General features: G+C 30.0%; 1 protein-coding gene across 2 annotated transcripts in view; it reads left to right on the top strand.

Moving 5' to 3' along the window:
* The window catches only part of LOC140040584 (nuclear receptor subfamily 1 group D member 2-like), a 56,261-nt gene that overhangs the window by 25,010 nt on the left and 14,255 nt on the right, over positions 1-16,996 (top strand). For both annotated transcript variants that reach the window (XM_072086630.1, XM_072086631.1), the window contains exon 3: positions 9,324-9,462. In XM_072086630.1, the coding sequence (XP_071942731.1) occupies positions 9,324-9,462 (139 nt within the window). The remainder of the gene's footprint in view (positions 1-9,323; positions 9,463-16,996) is intronic.

Genomic DNA, 16,996 nt, shown 5'->3' with positions numbered 1-16,996 from the left:
GCGATATCAAATGTTGATATAAAGTTTGCAGGTACACCATGTATATTAGTTCTAGAAAGAACTGTTGAGTTTCTCGACGTTTCTATCAGTATGCTTTGATCGGCCTCACTCACTCAATACTACAACTTCTAGAAAGTACTGTAGTTTTCAAAGAGAGGTCAAAGTTTACATTTTCCTCTAGTATTGTTCTATGAATAATAAATTAATTTTGTTTAATAGCCTCGTCCCTAAACTAATTACAAAAGTAAATGATTAAACACCTAATTGGAGCCTAAACTGTCATTTAAATCCTTAAATAGATGGATACTGTACATGCTTAATATGCATATTGCGTCAATGTAGTACAACAGTTAAACTTTATGTTATCCTTGACACCTACATATTTCACCCTTACCTGTCCATGCGGGCAAATTAATACAAAAACTATATCACGCTATAATTTTGTCTGTCTTTAGGCTCGTTTTATGAACTTTGTATCTAATATTCATTGATCTCTAGTATAAATGACACTTTGAAAGCATTTTCCGGAGGGAGAACGAACGTGCTAATAGGAAGGGGGAATTGCAATATGCAATATTCCTGAAGGGACATTCTTTACTCAAGATTTACAATTTAATCAATACATATTTTTGATATATTTAAAATTAAATTGAATTCCTGATTTTTAAACTTCGGTTTTGTTCTATTCTAGTCATTATATCCACTTTGATTTTATCTTTTAAAATATTCACATGTTCTCTTTCATTACAATGTAGAATACAGAGATACAGCAACAAATTGAACATACAGTACAATAAATTCCTTCTTTGGGACATCTCTATTCAAGGGATGACCTTTATTAAGGGGACACTTTCTTGTGAATCAAATGAGGGATATATGTGTTAACACTATGATAATCGGATGCCATATCTCCTAGGGTCCTACTGTATTTTTAAATAACAACACTGTTGATTACCATAAAACAGTTAGTCCAAGTTTTTTTTTCTTTGCTTTTTACAGCAGTTTTAAAATATAAGATAAATACAAGTTTTTTATAATTACGGTATGTGAAATAAATTACTTGATTTTTATTCAACTATAGTTCATCACAATTTTATGGAGGTTTTGAAAAATGAGAGGTTTGATTTTGATTATGTAATATTTCTAGCCTGTACTACTATATAAATTGGAGTAAACAATTTATATAACATCGGCATAATAAATTACAGCCATGCTAAATAAAAATATGTGTGAATTAAAGGTTAAAGAGATTTCTCTTAAACTTTTTGATATTATGTTTAAAAAATTACTGAACTGTTCAATTTGTGTTGATTAGTTTGATTTACTTGCTACTAACTTTTCATATTATTCTTATCAATATCAGTAATTTATGTAATTGATGACTTCAAAAAAATTAGAATGGTGAACTGAGATGGCACTGATAATATCTATGCTAAAGAGTTTAATAAAATGTTAGTATGTTTTCTGTTCTTTGCCTCTTTTCTTATATATATATATATATATATATATATATATATATATATATATATTTATATTTTGTATATACAGTAGATGTGTTTAATATTAGTCACGATGAGACTAGAGACTAAGGGTCTGTTTCTGCTGAAAAAAATAAAAATAATCAATTTTTTCTAAGTACCACAAACCACAGAAATGATCGCTTTGCAACTGAAAATGTTCTCCGACGTTAATCGGTTATCTGGTAATCGCTTTTTAAAAATCACGTCATCCATACCCACATCGCAGTTCAAGTTATGGAAGGCCGATGAGAGTTGGTTTGTTTACATCTTATCGCTGCCTAAAACTCTCACATGTAGGATTAAAAATTGAACTCGTAAAGCTATATTATTTGTAAAATAAACATCTAGGCCTGCTACCATACCACATACAACAGAATAATGATAAATGATGTTATATTAATAAGGATACGTCGGCGAGAAAAGTTTGTTTCGCCATTTGCCGTTGGTTCTACTCTAGGGGTAGAAGTACTGTAAATTTGTTGTAATATATCTCTTATTTCTTTCTATATTGTATTTTACAGAAATTAAAGATTTTTCCCTCTTATAATTACAAAATCAATATTAAATTTATAAATCTTCTTATTCTGACTTTCATAATTAGATAAATAAATATCAAGTTAAGATAAACTGCTCTGGGATATATACTGTTTCTAGTGATTTATAAACATATTGAATTAATCAACTTTAAAATTAATGCTGCTGATTTTACGGAATGGGGAAATTTTGGATTAATAACAAATCATTTCAAGAGTCAAGAATTATTAATAAATAAATGTATTAAGATAGAAATCCGTTAGTGATCCGTCAATATTATCTATTCTATTTCATGACCTATATTCTACATAATTTTTTAAAAGTCGATATCAAAAAACTAGATTAAAAATTACCATTTATATAAATACTTCACAGATTCAACATGATTTTTTTTTCAGAAATCTAAAACACTTTAATTTTAATCTTTCTACAAAATATTTTCAATACACTGACAGTAAGCTAAAAATAAAATTTTACAAGCCCTAGAAAGCTATAATTTATTTTAAAACACATTGTATGAACAGTAAAAAGAAAAAGACGTTTAATTCAATTCAATTTCATCCAATAATTACAAAGTCAAACAAATAATAACTTCATTTAAATCGTGAGAAAAGCATACTTTAATTGTGGGGTCCAAGTAACATAAAATATTATTAGATGATTATACAATAAAAACATTTAAAAACAAAAATTATTATTAAGTACTGGATACATTAGTGATATTAAATAGTAAGCGAAACATTTATTTACTGAGCTTGGAAGCATACACATTTAGATAAAAGTATTATTTATTTATTTCTAAATATATTTTTTCAATGAACAATTTAAAAGCAAATAAAAATGAATGAACAATGTAAAACATTTTACTTTATATTGAAATACTTTAAATATTTGTGTTTTTTATAATATTTGTATATTATAAATAAATTATTAGTACTGTATGCATTGAAAATTTATACCTGTATGTTAAAATAACACAACGTTTTGATTTGTATTGTATATATCTTCCTCCAGATGTGAAGTTGAAAACATTCATTTAGTTTAAATTTCATAAACATTAATGAAAGCTTATAGGTCAGACAATGTGACATTCAGAAAGTATAACGCAGCCAGAGATTAAATATTTGAGTTTAATGTAATGAACAAGAAAATGGAAACGACGACGACTAATGTTCCAATAGAGTAGAATATTGCCGCTGTTTTATGACATACTAGAACCACGGACATTACATGGCCTGTACAGCTGCCTGAAAGCGAGCTATTCAACATAACTCAATCGTCAATCGCCACGGTTATTTTTTTTGTCCAGTATCGACTCGGCCTACTTTCAAATGTAGTTCAGTATAATGTAAGAAGGTCAGTGATGAAGACTATGTCGACAGTCGCTGCAGGAAACTTACATAGCCTTTACATGTGATACTAGCAAGCCCAGAGTTCATGTAACAAACGTCTCTGTACTACCTAAAAATATTTCAAGTATTAATTCTATCAATATGTACATTATAATATCTTGTATATTTCACAATAATAATCTTTTTGTCTTCATAGCCATTTTATATTCTAGCCTACTATTTCTGTTATTCAATATTGAACTAGACCTGACGTGATAAAAACAACTCTGGAAATATATGTAGTAAATATGTGTTCTATTTTGATTAAAATTTACTAAACTATTTTATTATACATGTTATATATTATTGTATCAGAATTTAAAGAAGAAAATTAAAAATCAATAATCCAAGACAAAAAACTATGATTTTATACAAATTGTATATAAATTGTTTAAAAAAATTATTAAAAACACAATTTTAAGAAACGACAAAAAATATAGTTTAAAGCAGTTACTCCAGATTATGAGTGTATTGTACCCATAATATATTACTGTGTTTATTTACTCAAGATCTTTTTAAAAATAAACTATTTTTCGTAAATGTTTGTGTCAATTCATGTAATGCAACAATTGAAAGCTGCCGCTAAAATAGAAACATCAGTAACTTATTAAATTATTAATACATGACCTAGTTTATATCTGGCTGATGTGTATAGAGGATATGGTGTTAATCTTCTCAGTATAGACGGCCTAAATCCAGTCTTGACCCTGTCAAAAGTAGTATCATCGTGTTTTATCTATTTTACCGGTATGGGTAACGATGATACTAAAATGCAAACACAATTGCGTGCTTCTGAAATTTGAAAATTGCACCTTTTGTTCAATGTAATTAAAGAGTACTGTTACCAGTAAATATTCGCGATGATCTCACACATCTGTCAAATGATGAATGTATGTAAACATGTTTTATATTCCAGACAGAATGCAATTTGCTGCCTCTGTTGTTTACAAATGAATAACATGATTTTAATCTGTGCTGTGTAGTGTTTATAACTCCGAAGAAACAATGTTAATTATTCTCTATGGAATGAAAAAGAGTATACAGAATGTATGTACCAACATACTTAACAATTAAATCAACCATTCAACTCACTCCTTTAATTTTTTACGAATGTGTTTGAATTTACTGTCAGTAGTTACTGAATGTTTACGCTACCCTTTGTATTTTCACCTTCAATTTTTAAAGGAGGGAGTTGTTCTAATTAATCTGATATACATTACCCAGCTATTAAATTTAAAAGACACACTTATTATAGCATGGAGATGTACTGTATGGTTTGGAGTGTACACAGACTATTATATTCTGGTTCTTATATTCACATAAACAATTACATATTCATAACAATTGGCCATCGCAGAAGGAATTGAATTGCGGCACAACATTTTTTTATAGATTACATTTACAAATCATATAACAATATAAATATAAGATAGAAAATTAGACCTGATAGCTTATTCTGAATTCACATTTGGCTTAAACTGTATCCATCTCAGTATATTTCCATTTAAATAAATTTGTGAATAATAATTTAATAAAGATAAAAAGGTACAAAATAATATGATACTCTATAATCATGTGTAGCTCAAAACTAATTTAACATTTTCTGAACTTTAAAAATTGAACTGGCACGAACAAATCAATTTTTAATATACTGTATTATATAATGTAGGTAGCAATATCTAGTAAAGTATGTTTACATTGTACACTCAGTTTTTGTGCTGTATTTTCTGTAAGTGCTGATATGAAATCAGAAATTGTTATTGTAATGTAATAGTAGTGATATTTTCTAATATTGCAGTGGTTGCATTGATTTCTTCAAGGCCAGAGTAACATGCAATGCAATTTGAAGATGAGAATTGTCTAAGAAGGGTGTAGAGTTACTGGGGACATAATTGCTATTGGCAGAATTCTTAAAAACATCTTTAATATTGACTACATAAAGATCAACATCCATGAAAACTAAGTCAAATTAACGTTGGTAGAAAAATCAATACTTCTCTGACCTTGAGACTAATTCGGGCTTGTAAGAGCTACGAGAGTGTCGACGGCGAGAGACAAAGGGAATGTACTTTACTGTAATATGTAGGACGATTGAGATGGAACACATTATGTTAATTTATACATCTCTGTTACATTGCGTGTATGTCAATCGAAAGTGAAGCCATGTGGAAAATATAAACTAAAGCCCAGCAATATGGTATTGGATTATTATATGTACATGTTCTATGTCACTAGTAATTAAGCATCGGTACTTTAATGTAGGTGTACTATTTTTGGTGTCGGTAGCAGAAATTAAAAGCAATTTAAGATACAAAGAGTTTTTTTTACAAAGAATTTGTAAAATAATTTTATTGTTTGAAATGATTGATTTAATTGATGGATGATGAACATTGTACTTTCAAGTTACGTAGTGTTTTTTTTATTTGTATTAAATTAGAATACAAAAGTATTCATTTCTGAAAATTACTTGTGTCCTATTGTTCAGAGAAACAAATTTACCTATAAAGAATTTCTGAAATTCAATACTGTTATCAATAATATTGTATTTAAAAAAATGAATTCTGCCTCCCCTCAAAATCAATGAGTAAAGATGATTAAAAAGTGGTTTACAGTACTTTAGTGGTTTAAACTACAGTACTTTTTTTAAACAAATTAAAAGTTTCTAAAACTGAATGATTCCACCGAACTTACGAGTTAAAATAACTATAGTGAGGCACTTAATGAATAGGCAAACTGCCTTAAAATGTGACATGTTTCGAGAAACTATTCTCATCATCAGAAGAACAAAAAACAACGCCTAGAGTACTTGTATACCAATAGGACAGGTTGTATGTAAATAAGGAAGTAATTAGCATGACAAAACAACAAGGAATGTAGGAAAAAATTGTTTTATATTTTGATATTTAAAAATTGGTACTCGGTCAAAATAAAATGTGTTTCTGCCCTGTACAAACTTGATTCTGTTTTGATAAACTTTAAGCCGTTTGTAGCTACTGTAGTGCATCTCTGAATGTTCTTTATGAGAGTGAACTATCATTTTTATAAATAGTAACATAAATTCTACACTGTATTTCAAGTGCACTTAAAAAAAAGTGCAGTCCAGTACATTAATAAAGTCCAGTATAATTTATTGATGACCAGTAACGTGCTAATTCATTTTCTTTGTCATCACCTCACACAACTTGCACTTTCTAAAGTACAAGGAACTAAATAAACCTTCTTTTGATTGTTACATGTTAGATATTAAAACTAAATCTTCTTCTAAGTTTCCCATTTATGAACACTATTAAATCCAAAACAAATTCACATACTATACAAATATTAGCTCATTTCTAATCATTACTGATGAAACCATTTACAAGAATACAGTGTACTCTACATAGGTTTTTTTAAATCATTATATTCGGCCAAGTGAGTGGTCGAGCGGTTAAGACAGTGGAACCGTAATTACGTAGCCATAACATCGTCAAGGGTTAGTTAGAGAGACTTACTTGCTTCATGGTTCTGGTGGTAGAGTAAGTCTTCACAGATAAGGACTAACCGTAGGTTTAGTGTACACATCTAACGCATGTGCAATTTAAAGAACCCAGTACAATATTTGTATAATAATAAATTATTATTAATTATTATTATTATTTGAAAAGAAGCAAGACCATTCCTGTCCATGCTGAAAACATCGCATTTTTTGTCAAGCTATGTTTTTAGTGTATAGTCTTATGTAAATTTGTTACATTGGATTTGATAAGATCATTTTAGAAGTCTGTAGTAATTAGTTCTAAAGATTAAACTCTGTGCACACTATGTAAATAACACTCTCTCATGTTACTGTCGGACCGGTTATCCATATGAATAGATGTCGCCAGGAGTGTAATACGAGAATCTGAAAAACGCTAGTCTCTCTTGTTGTTTGTGTGAATTTGCGGAAGAAGGGAAGATTTACTGTAAAAAGCTTGAAATGTGGGTCACAACTATAGACGTTCAAATTGCGGCTAGTATTACGTACAAGTATCAATATATAGTTCAATACTTTGTACTGTATTACCAATATTCAATTATGCTACTTGGGATTGTTTTCATTCTTTCACTGTTTTTATCCGATTCAGGATCTGCAGACATGATTGTTGACTGTTGGTTATATAACTTGTTTGTTGGCTTTTCGCTGGTTTTTTTTACGAGCATATTCAGTGAATAATACCAGCATAAATGATTAGAATAATTGTATTTAAACTGCTTTATATAACTGTGAACATAAAATTATGTAAAAACAATGAAAAGTCGGTTGTTTTTTATCTTTTTGATTTATGAGTTGTTAATGTCATGTTCCTTCAAAATATTCCAATAATTCACATGTTTGTTGTGAATTTTATAGTTTCAATAGTCATCATAAATGGATAAATTATGTACTTTTGTGATCTTAGACACAAAATGAACTCTTGTTTAACCATTTTGAATATATAGTGCCAGTTTCAATGTATTTTATTATATAAAAAAAAAAAATTATATGTTCGATATCTTTATTCAATCATATTAAAGCATATTCATAAAAAAAAATACATTGCCGCATAATGCTGAATTGTAGTACAGTACCTGTACAAAAATGAAAAATATTATTGACAAATTACACAAATAAATACAAAAAACATATGTAATTTAAAATAAAATACAAAGTGAGAAAGAGCAACCGCTACGATACAATCATAATTATACAAATTCATTACACAGAGACTTCATTATTACTTGATCAATTTCAAAATTATGTTACTACTGTACCTTTTCGTACAACATTAAAGTCTTTAAAATTTGGTATTTTACATGTTTTAAATTTTATGAATAACAAGAAATATTTCTTACAAAAATCATCTCACGATAACTACAGTCTACATTCATCTCAATATTTATCAGCAAATGTTTTCATAGACTCTCTTTTCCCACACATGCTTTGGGGGTGTGTGGGCCCAGTCCGAGTTTTTTTCATAGACTCTCTTTTCCCACACATGCTTTGGGGTGTGTGTGTGCCCAGTCCGAGTTTTTTTCATAGACTCTCTTTTCCCACACATGCTTTGGAGGGTGTGTGTGCCCAGTCCGAGTTTTTTTCATAGACTCTCTTTTCCCACACATGCTTTGGGGTGTGTGTGTGCCCAGTCCGAGTTTTTTTCATAGACTCTCTTTTCCCACACATACTTTGGAGGGTGTGTGTGCCCAGTCCGAGTTTTTTCATAGACTCTCTTTTCCCACACATGCTTTGTGGGGTGTGTGTGCCCAGTCGGAGTTTTTTTCATAGACTCTCTTTTCCCACACATGCTTTGGGGGGTGTGTGTGCCCAGTTCGAGTTTCCAAATATGCATTTTTTCTTAATGCAGGGGCGGATTTTTGTAATATATATATATTATATATATATAAATCCAAAGGCAAATTACTGAAAAAAATGACAATGCTGTGGGTATCAGTAGCTGGATCTCAATGGAGATACAAAAATAAAAAGCCAAAAGCTAAATCAAAATATATATATATATATTATGCGTCCATTTACATACAATTTTTTCAACGATTTTATAGGAAAAGGGGGTACAAATCAACATTAAAAATCGTTAAAATCTTCATTGTTCAACTTCAACGTTACGATCGGTAAAACTGACTGACCGATTAAATAGTTCATCAAAACCCGTAACTTTTTCAATTTTCACACGGGCTCCGCGGCTGCGCGGTGTTGAGCCATGTATGCCAAATATCATGGTTTTAGATCTGATAAGTTCAACATTCAATGTTCTTGTCCTTTCTATAACCAATGGAGCCATCAAATTAAGTGAGTTTTTTTTTGCATAAAGTATAAAAACATTTGTGGATTTTTAAATTATCGTTTATTTCTTTGCTTTTTCAGGGGTTTTTCCGGCGAAGTATTCAGAACAAAGTATCGTACAAGCCATGTAGTGGTCAGTGTTCCATCCAGAAAGTGAATCGTAATCGATGTCAATACTGCAGGCTGCAAAGGTGCCTTCAAGTCGGCATGTCACGAAGTGGTAAAGCTTTTTTTATATTATATTAATTTACTCTGATTATCTTTTTATATTTGACGGAGTGGGTTCAAATCCCAACAAAGACAATGAAATCATGGTTTCTGACGAAAAAAAAACCAAATAAATAAAGCAGCTATTCAAACAAGAATGATACTAGAAATACACAATTTGAAACGGTAAAGAAAGGAAATCTGTGAAAATGAGAAAAAGTTGCCCCCAAGATTCGAACCCAGAACCTTCTGCTTTATATGCAGATGTCCCAACCATTAGACCACTGAGGCTTTCATGGTATTGTTGAAACTTGATTGGACTCTTTAACACTCCCAGCGGAACAGCACTAGTCCCAAGTAATTGTATGCACGCACCACAGATCAAATTAAAACGCCCTTATCTTTTCAGTATTTTCTATTCACGAAGCGGGATCTCACAGATTTCTTCATCTTTATGGTTTCAAATTAATTAATTAAATTTCAGTATAGTACCGGGCGCTTTAGAATTCATGTTCTGTGCCTGATGTGTTTATATATTGAAATAACATAGTACCTTGCACTTATTATTATATTAGCAGTGATAATTTTTTTTAGCTGTTTAAAATATAATGGTATTATCATGTCATTATCTTTGTAAATGAAACTACTCCAATTAGGTTCAGATAACACATTGAGAGACTATTTGGAAATGAACTATTTAAAAATTATCTATTAAATATCTGATAATTATTGTAAAAAAAAAACTAATGACATAAATAAATAGGATGTCTGAAAATTGGCAGCATAAACGAGGAAGTGTAGCATTACAATGGGTTTAGTAAGAAGCTGGTAGATGGAGGCAGGAGATAAACCGCGACCTACATAGTGTAACCGGGCAGGTCGTCGTCAAGGGATGCTTCTAGTGTACTGGATGATTGATCGGTGACAGTCATAGGAAGTAGTGTTGATAGTTGACTTTGTATAAAATCAAAATCTTATTTGATTGAATAACTTGTTATAATAAATATCTTTTTACATAATATACGATATTACATAGGATTGTATGTACAGTAGGATGTCAAGCCCATAGTCAAGGGAGTTCGGACCCTCCTTTTTTTTTCCTGAAGTGCCCTTCTTAAACTAAAACCATGTGTGTGTTTAATTATATGTCATTCCTTGTAAGTCTTCCAGTTATAAAGCCCAGTAGTCCATTATGATACTGTAACATTTATTATTTATTATAGTTTAATTGTGAAGTATTTAGAACTTTTGTTTAAAAAATTATATTTTTAGTATGAAATTTCTCATATTTGCCAGCATTTTTGCTTATCCAAATTATTAAATTGGCAAATTTAAAGGAAAAGGATACATATTATTTTCGATCACTCATGTTAATCTTTAAATTTAAAATAGAAATGCATTTTCAAAGAAAGTTTATTAATATTTTTAAATAATATAATATATAATTACGTTATACTGCATTTATAAGATAGCATGTTTTTGACAAATGTAAGAAGTAATTCAGACATCTACCAATCAACAGGTGTTGATATTTCTGTACCAACCTGGGTCAGGTCATCGTCATCGTTGGAATTTAGAAGTACACAACGAAAGAACGTGAAGTAGTTTCTTTTTCTAAGTATACTTGAGTTGTATCCGGAAAGTTTTACATTTACACTGAGGAGTTGCAAAAGCTATTTCAATTTGTCTGACATATTTACATAATTTGGTTTTTAAATTCCCAATTTGGCCTATAACTTTCTTGATTATGATAATTATTCATAGAGAAAGAGTAAAATATTTTTTGAATTTAACTTTTTTTAATAGTTTACTGGCCAATAACAATATTCAAAACTTGGATGCATAGAATTATTTCACAGTAAACAAATATGGCCGATTCTATACGTCGTCATGTCTATTATAAAATTTAATTTTAAATCTCTTAGGAGAATTAAGCTAACAATATTTAAATCTTGGATTTAGAAGTATTTCGCAGTAAACAAATATGGCCGATTCTATTATTTATATCATCATTCATTTCTATTAATAATTATATAATTTAATTTAATACTTTTAAGAAAATAATTAAGCTTTGGGATTAAAAGCAGGAGAAAAATTGTTTTTGGGAAGATGAGAAATGACCTAAAACATTAGATTTGCTTGATTTTCAGGAGAGTTGAGATCTATAAATAATAATAGCCTAAAGCTGATAAATACTACAGTGGAAATACAAATGTTAAACAGTAATAGGATTGTTCTCTACTGATGATGATGCATCATTCAAGGTTATATGGCATCATTTAAGAGTATTGATAATATTAATATAAAATGGATTGTTGTCCTTGGAAAAAGCTGTAATCGGTTTGTACCCTAAATATGCTATTTTACCTGTATTCCCAAGGTAAAAGTGATGTTAACTTAAAGCACCAGAAATTACAGGTTCATAATATTTTATTCAAATTGATAGCAGTTAATAAAATAAATATAAATCACATATAATCACAACCTTGTACTACTTATGCTAATTTTCATGATGTAATTTGAAAATTTGAAAATGTGAAATCGCTGCAATAAAATAATTTTTATTGGTGCATTTTAGCAGAAACATAATTTAAGATTTTAATATAATTTCTTAAAATAATTTCAGTTGAAATAAAATTTAGCTTCATTTTTCATAGTTTATTATTATATTTAAAAACCTACTGTATGGAAACAATTCTTTTTTCATAGAAAATCCTAAACCTGATAGCCCTTTGAAATAAACGTACTATGATCTAAAGTTTGTCAAAAGAAATTTAGCACCAAAAAAAAAATTAAATTAAAAAAAATGAGACTTTTTAGTGTATTATTCTAAAATTATGTTACACTTTTTATATTTTATTAGGTTCTGATTTGATTGGATATTGGATATTAAACATCTGAACATTTTTTTGATTATAAAATGCCATGGATTGATTTTCTGATTGTTAACTGATTTATTTTTCCTACTTTGATTGAAGTTAATTATAGAAAAACCCCTCCTTTGGGATACCTATTCAGGGGACACACCCTAATAAGGGGACACACCCTATTAAGGGGACACACCCTATTAAGGGGACACACCCTATTAAGGGGACACACCCTATTAAGGGGACACTTTCCTGTGAACCAAACAAGGAGCAATATATCTTGTAACACTATCAGCCAACCACTATTCAGGGACACCCCTACACACTTTTGGGGGTCTCGACTTTATTTCATTTCATTTCATTTTAATTTATTTATTTCACTTTACAAATATATAAATATAAAGTGGAGGAGCCTAAAAGAAAGCAAAGCTTGTGGTGAATAGGCTCCTCAAAAAAAAACAAAAAAAAATATAAATAATATAACACAATTAAAAACTCCAAAAAAACAACAATTTAACTAATATCTTTTCTCTAACACATAAGTTTAACATGTTTAAAACTTTAAAGAGGCTCTACTGTATAGTGATTAGTATATATAAAATTATACAACATATTTAGATATGTATATGAAAATACTGAATAATCAAAATACAATTCAATTAGCATTATTAAAATTTAATGTGGCAGCTTTTTGGATTTTCTTTACGGGTTTAATAATATCCTGGTAGACTTGTAATGAAAACAAATATCTGCTTATAAATTTAAAGTACATTGCTCATATTAATGTTGAACACAATAACATTAACAGCTTGAAAATAACTAATAAAAGCTAGGTCATTAATTGTTAATTCATCTGACCTACTTTATCATACAATGTTATCCATGTTGTGTGAACCTTACTGTTTTTTTTCGCCAATGATATACAAAGAGTAATAAGCAAGTTGCTTCCGGATAGTTTTCTATTGTTCTTGATAGACCAGACCAGGATCTTTTGCTAGCTCACGCCTCCAAGTTGATTAATGGAAAGCACATCTCTTTTGTTTTTATGTTTATTATTATTTATTTTCCTGCTGGAACGTTTTCACCATCGATGTTGGCGTCATCATTAGGGCGTCATCATTAGGGCGTCATCAGTTGACAACTAAGCAACATAGTTAGGGAGATCGGACTTTCAGTGTTGCTGGACCTAGGCCCTGGAACCACCTACCCTTGAACATTAAACACACATCATTATTCATCACTACTCAAAACTCACCTTTTCTGATTTTTTCTACAGTGCCATGAGCAATGAATGTTGGATTGGCGCTATATAAATCGAACGATTGATTGATTGATTGATTGATTTATATACGCAATTAACATAAAATTAGTAGATAATTTAGTATAAAAATCAAAACATATTTTCAATTTATACAGTAAGCTCTTTCAACATTTTGAGAGTTGAATAAATTGTATTAAAGTGAAGAAGTTTTCTCATTGGGAAATAGTTTTATTGTTAGTGTTCTAAGGCCCCGTTTCTGCTGCCAAAAATATACTGTATATATACGGTATATTTTTTGGCAGCAGAAACGGGTCTCATAAAAAATATACCGTATATATATGCGGTATATGTATAAATAATACGCATAAATATCCCCATCGTTTGTGGATATTATACGGTATATTCCAAAATATACCGTATATTTCGTACCCCGTTTCTGCTGCACTCAAAATATACCGTATATGTGACCCGGCCCATGACACGAGGTCAAAACTAACAGAGCGTGACGCGTTTGTTTGGTTTTTCTGCTGCATTGACACACACGTGTATAAGCAAGCAACAGATCAAAATGTCACTGTGGACTGAAGAAATAACTATTTTTGCAATTCAATTGTGGGGAGAAGCGAAGGTTGGGGGTAGACTGCATGGTAACAGAAGAGATACCGAGATTTACAAAAGTATCTCAAACAAAATAAAAGCAAAATTTGTGGTAGACTTAACGCCAAAGTTATCGGCAAACGCCGTCGTCTTCTTTGCATAAATCTAGTCAATGCCCATTCTACATTTCTAGATTGTTTGTGCGGTGTAAATTCGTTGCCACTTCTGCTCATTAGATTTAAAATAGAAAGCAATGCTACGACGTTTTGAGAAACCATCATTGTTTTGTTTTTGTCAGGTATAAACCTCACTACACGAGACTCTAGGTCAATCCATACTTCCGTCTCATGAAATGCATTTTGGGTATTAAATGAAAGTCAACTTTTTTACAGCCCACCCACAAAGTATGTGCAGCGGAAACGGTGCACGAATTTCATATACGGTATATATACCGTATATTTATACGGTATATTTATAAGGTATATTTGGGATTGGCAGCAGAAACAGGGCCTAAAATATTGATACATGTGTCAATCATGTTCCCATCTGTTTCTGAAATTAGATATGATATAATAATTAGTATTATTTTACAGTATTTTAATACAAACAGGAGGCTGTGTCTTTTGTTGCTATAAGAAGTATTATTTTTGAACTAGATGATAATGAGGATGAAGAACCTTTAATTTAAAGTTTTTCTTGGCCTGGATGTACAGTAAGCTCGCCCAAGGTTCAATTCAATTCAAGTAAATTTATTTTGCTAAATTGCAAGAGACAGTTTTGAATCCAGAAGATGAACAAATATTAATTAATTAAAATCAAATATAGCTGTTTGTTTGTTTGTTTTTATTGATTTTCCACACAAAATGAATATGATAATTAAGAAACAATAAACATATATATATACAAGAAAGATGTGTGGCTGGTGGGCAAATAAGTTCAAAGAACATTAAGGCTTACCCACCAGAAAAGATACAATAAACATAATCAATTATGACGAGTAAGATATACATAGTAAGAATATAAAATAAGAAGTAAAAATACATTTAAGTAAAATAAAAAATTTTAAAAGTAAATAAATAAGAAAAACAGTCGTAGTATAATTTATTAAATAAATGAATCATAAGTGTTTAAACTTTAGCATTTGCTGGACAATAAAGGAGGAGGTGTTCAGTATATGCGTAATCCATTGCTGCAAAATGACTTATGAAATAGGTCAAACTGTCCACAGTGTTCTCAGTGCCGCAAGTATCAACCCATACACTCAAACCCATTTGTGTGTTCTAGTATAAAAGTTGTGTATAGTAACTATTAACCCATTTTCGGGGTTCAGATTTCTAGTTCAACTAGCCTACAAACTGCTATTATAATTTCCTGATAACTTCCATACACTGTAACAGAACGTTAAGTGAAGGCCTATATTGGGTATTGTTTAGTGTCAATCATTTAGTGACCATGATATGAAACTTATAGTTTAAAACGACTCTAGGCTAGTAGACTGCAATAATATGTAATAATATTACATGAAATGTCTAGCGGCTGACTGGTCAAACTGCATGTATTACCGTCCATCAAGTATACATTTCAGAAGGAAAAAGCTTTATCCATGCATCGATTATTAGAAATAAATTGTAAATGTTTTATTGCTCTACGCATTTCCACTAAATAGAAAAGAACAAAAGTATTACATTTCTGTGTATGAACATAGAGATAATAATATCTCTATGGTATGTACTATGGAAACAACCATTAGAACAAGAGCATCTCTTGTAGCAATCTCTTGAAAGAAGGATTTTTTATTGGCCTACAAATTTTTATTCTGCCTTTTTTCAGTGCCATACCTTTTTAATTTTAATGAAATAGTTTTATTCTTGAAAGTATAATAAAATCGTTTTAGATAATATATGTTGCAAGACTATAAAAAAAATATTGTAAGTAGTATAAAAGTAGACATCTATTTAAAATGTATATTGTGAACGGCAGTAAGCTTCCTGCTCTGTCATCTTCTGTCGTTATTAAATGATATCTCATCAGGCGAATGACCTAAGAAAACAAGAGATGAAAAAAGAAAAAGTTCTAAATCAATTTGTTTCAAGACTTTGATTGTCTTAAATAAATTTATACAAAGCTTGTATGACAAAACCTGTAATGGAAAATCATAAGCCATGATAAATATCCTATATTTGAACTAACTATCTTTCAATATAGGTTAGTTTCTATTTCATATTCATTTCGGTCTGGATCACATCAAAGACAGCCTGCTATATTTGATTGCTTTATCTAGAGTTCAGTATGATTTATGGGCTGCGTACCTAGTTATGTTTCTTAGCTAAACAAGTGCGGTTGTAAAGCAAACCAGTATAAAACATGATGTCCTAAAAATTAAGAAAGTTATGAACCCGTTGTTACATTAAAATGACAGTTGCGCGATTCAGATTACTATTGATGCTAAACTTAATTTTCTAGATTTCAAAGCCGTATTTATTGAGTGCTTGGTCACGTTTGTTATTTATTTGGTATTCTAAAAAGCAAGATAAAAGATAATTAAAACCTTTTGTTTGTTGAATATGTCATTTTAATGTCGCATATACAGTTAAAAAATAATTACAAAAAATATAGTTACCTCAAAAACTGTAATTTGAAGCAAAGAATAGTCCAATTGTCTGTAAAACAATGGGTTTTTAGTTAAATTTAGATGTAACTTTATTAAAACTACAAAATGGCCATTTCAAAATTCTGATTTTATATCTTTATTTTTCATGCTTTTGTGGAGACAATAGATCTTTAAACATAAAATATTAAGTTTTGTACTAGCTTAATATTTT

This window comes from Antedon mediterranea, chromosome 2, assembly GCF_964355755.1.
Source record: "Antedon mediterranea chromosome 2, ecAntMedi1.1, whole genome shotgun sequence".
Classification (NCBI taxonomy): Eukaryota; Metazoa; Echinodermata; class Crinoidea; order Comatulida; family Antedonidae; genus Antedon; species Antedon mediterranea.
Note: the sequence above shows the minus strand (reverse complement) of the source record. Positions and strands in the feature narration are given on the sequence as shown.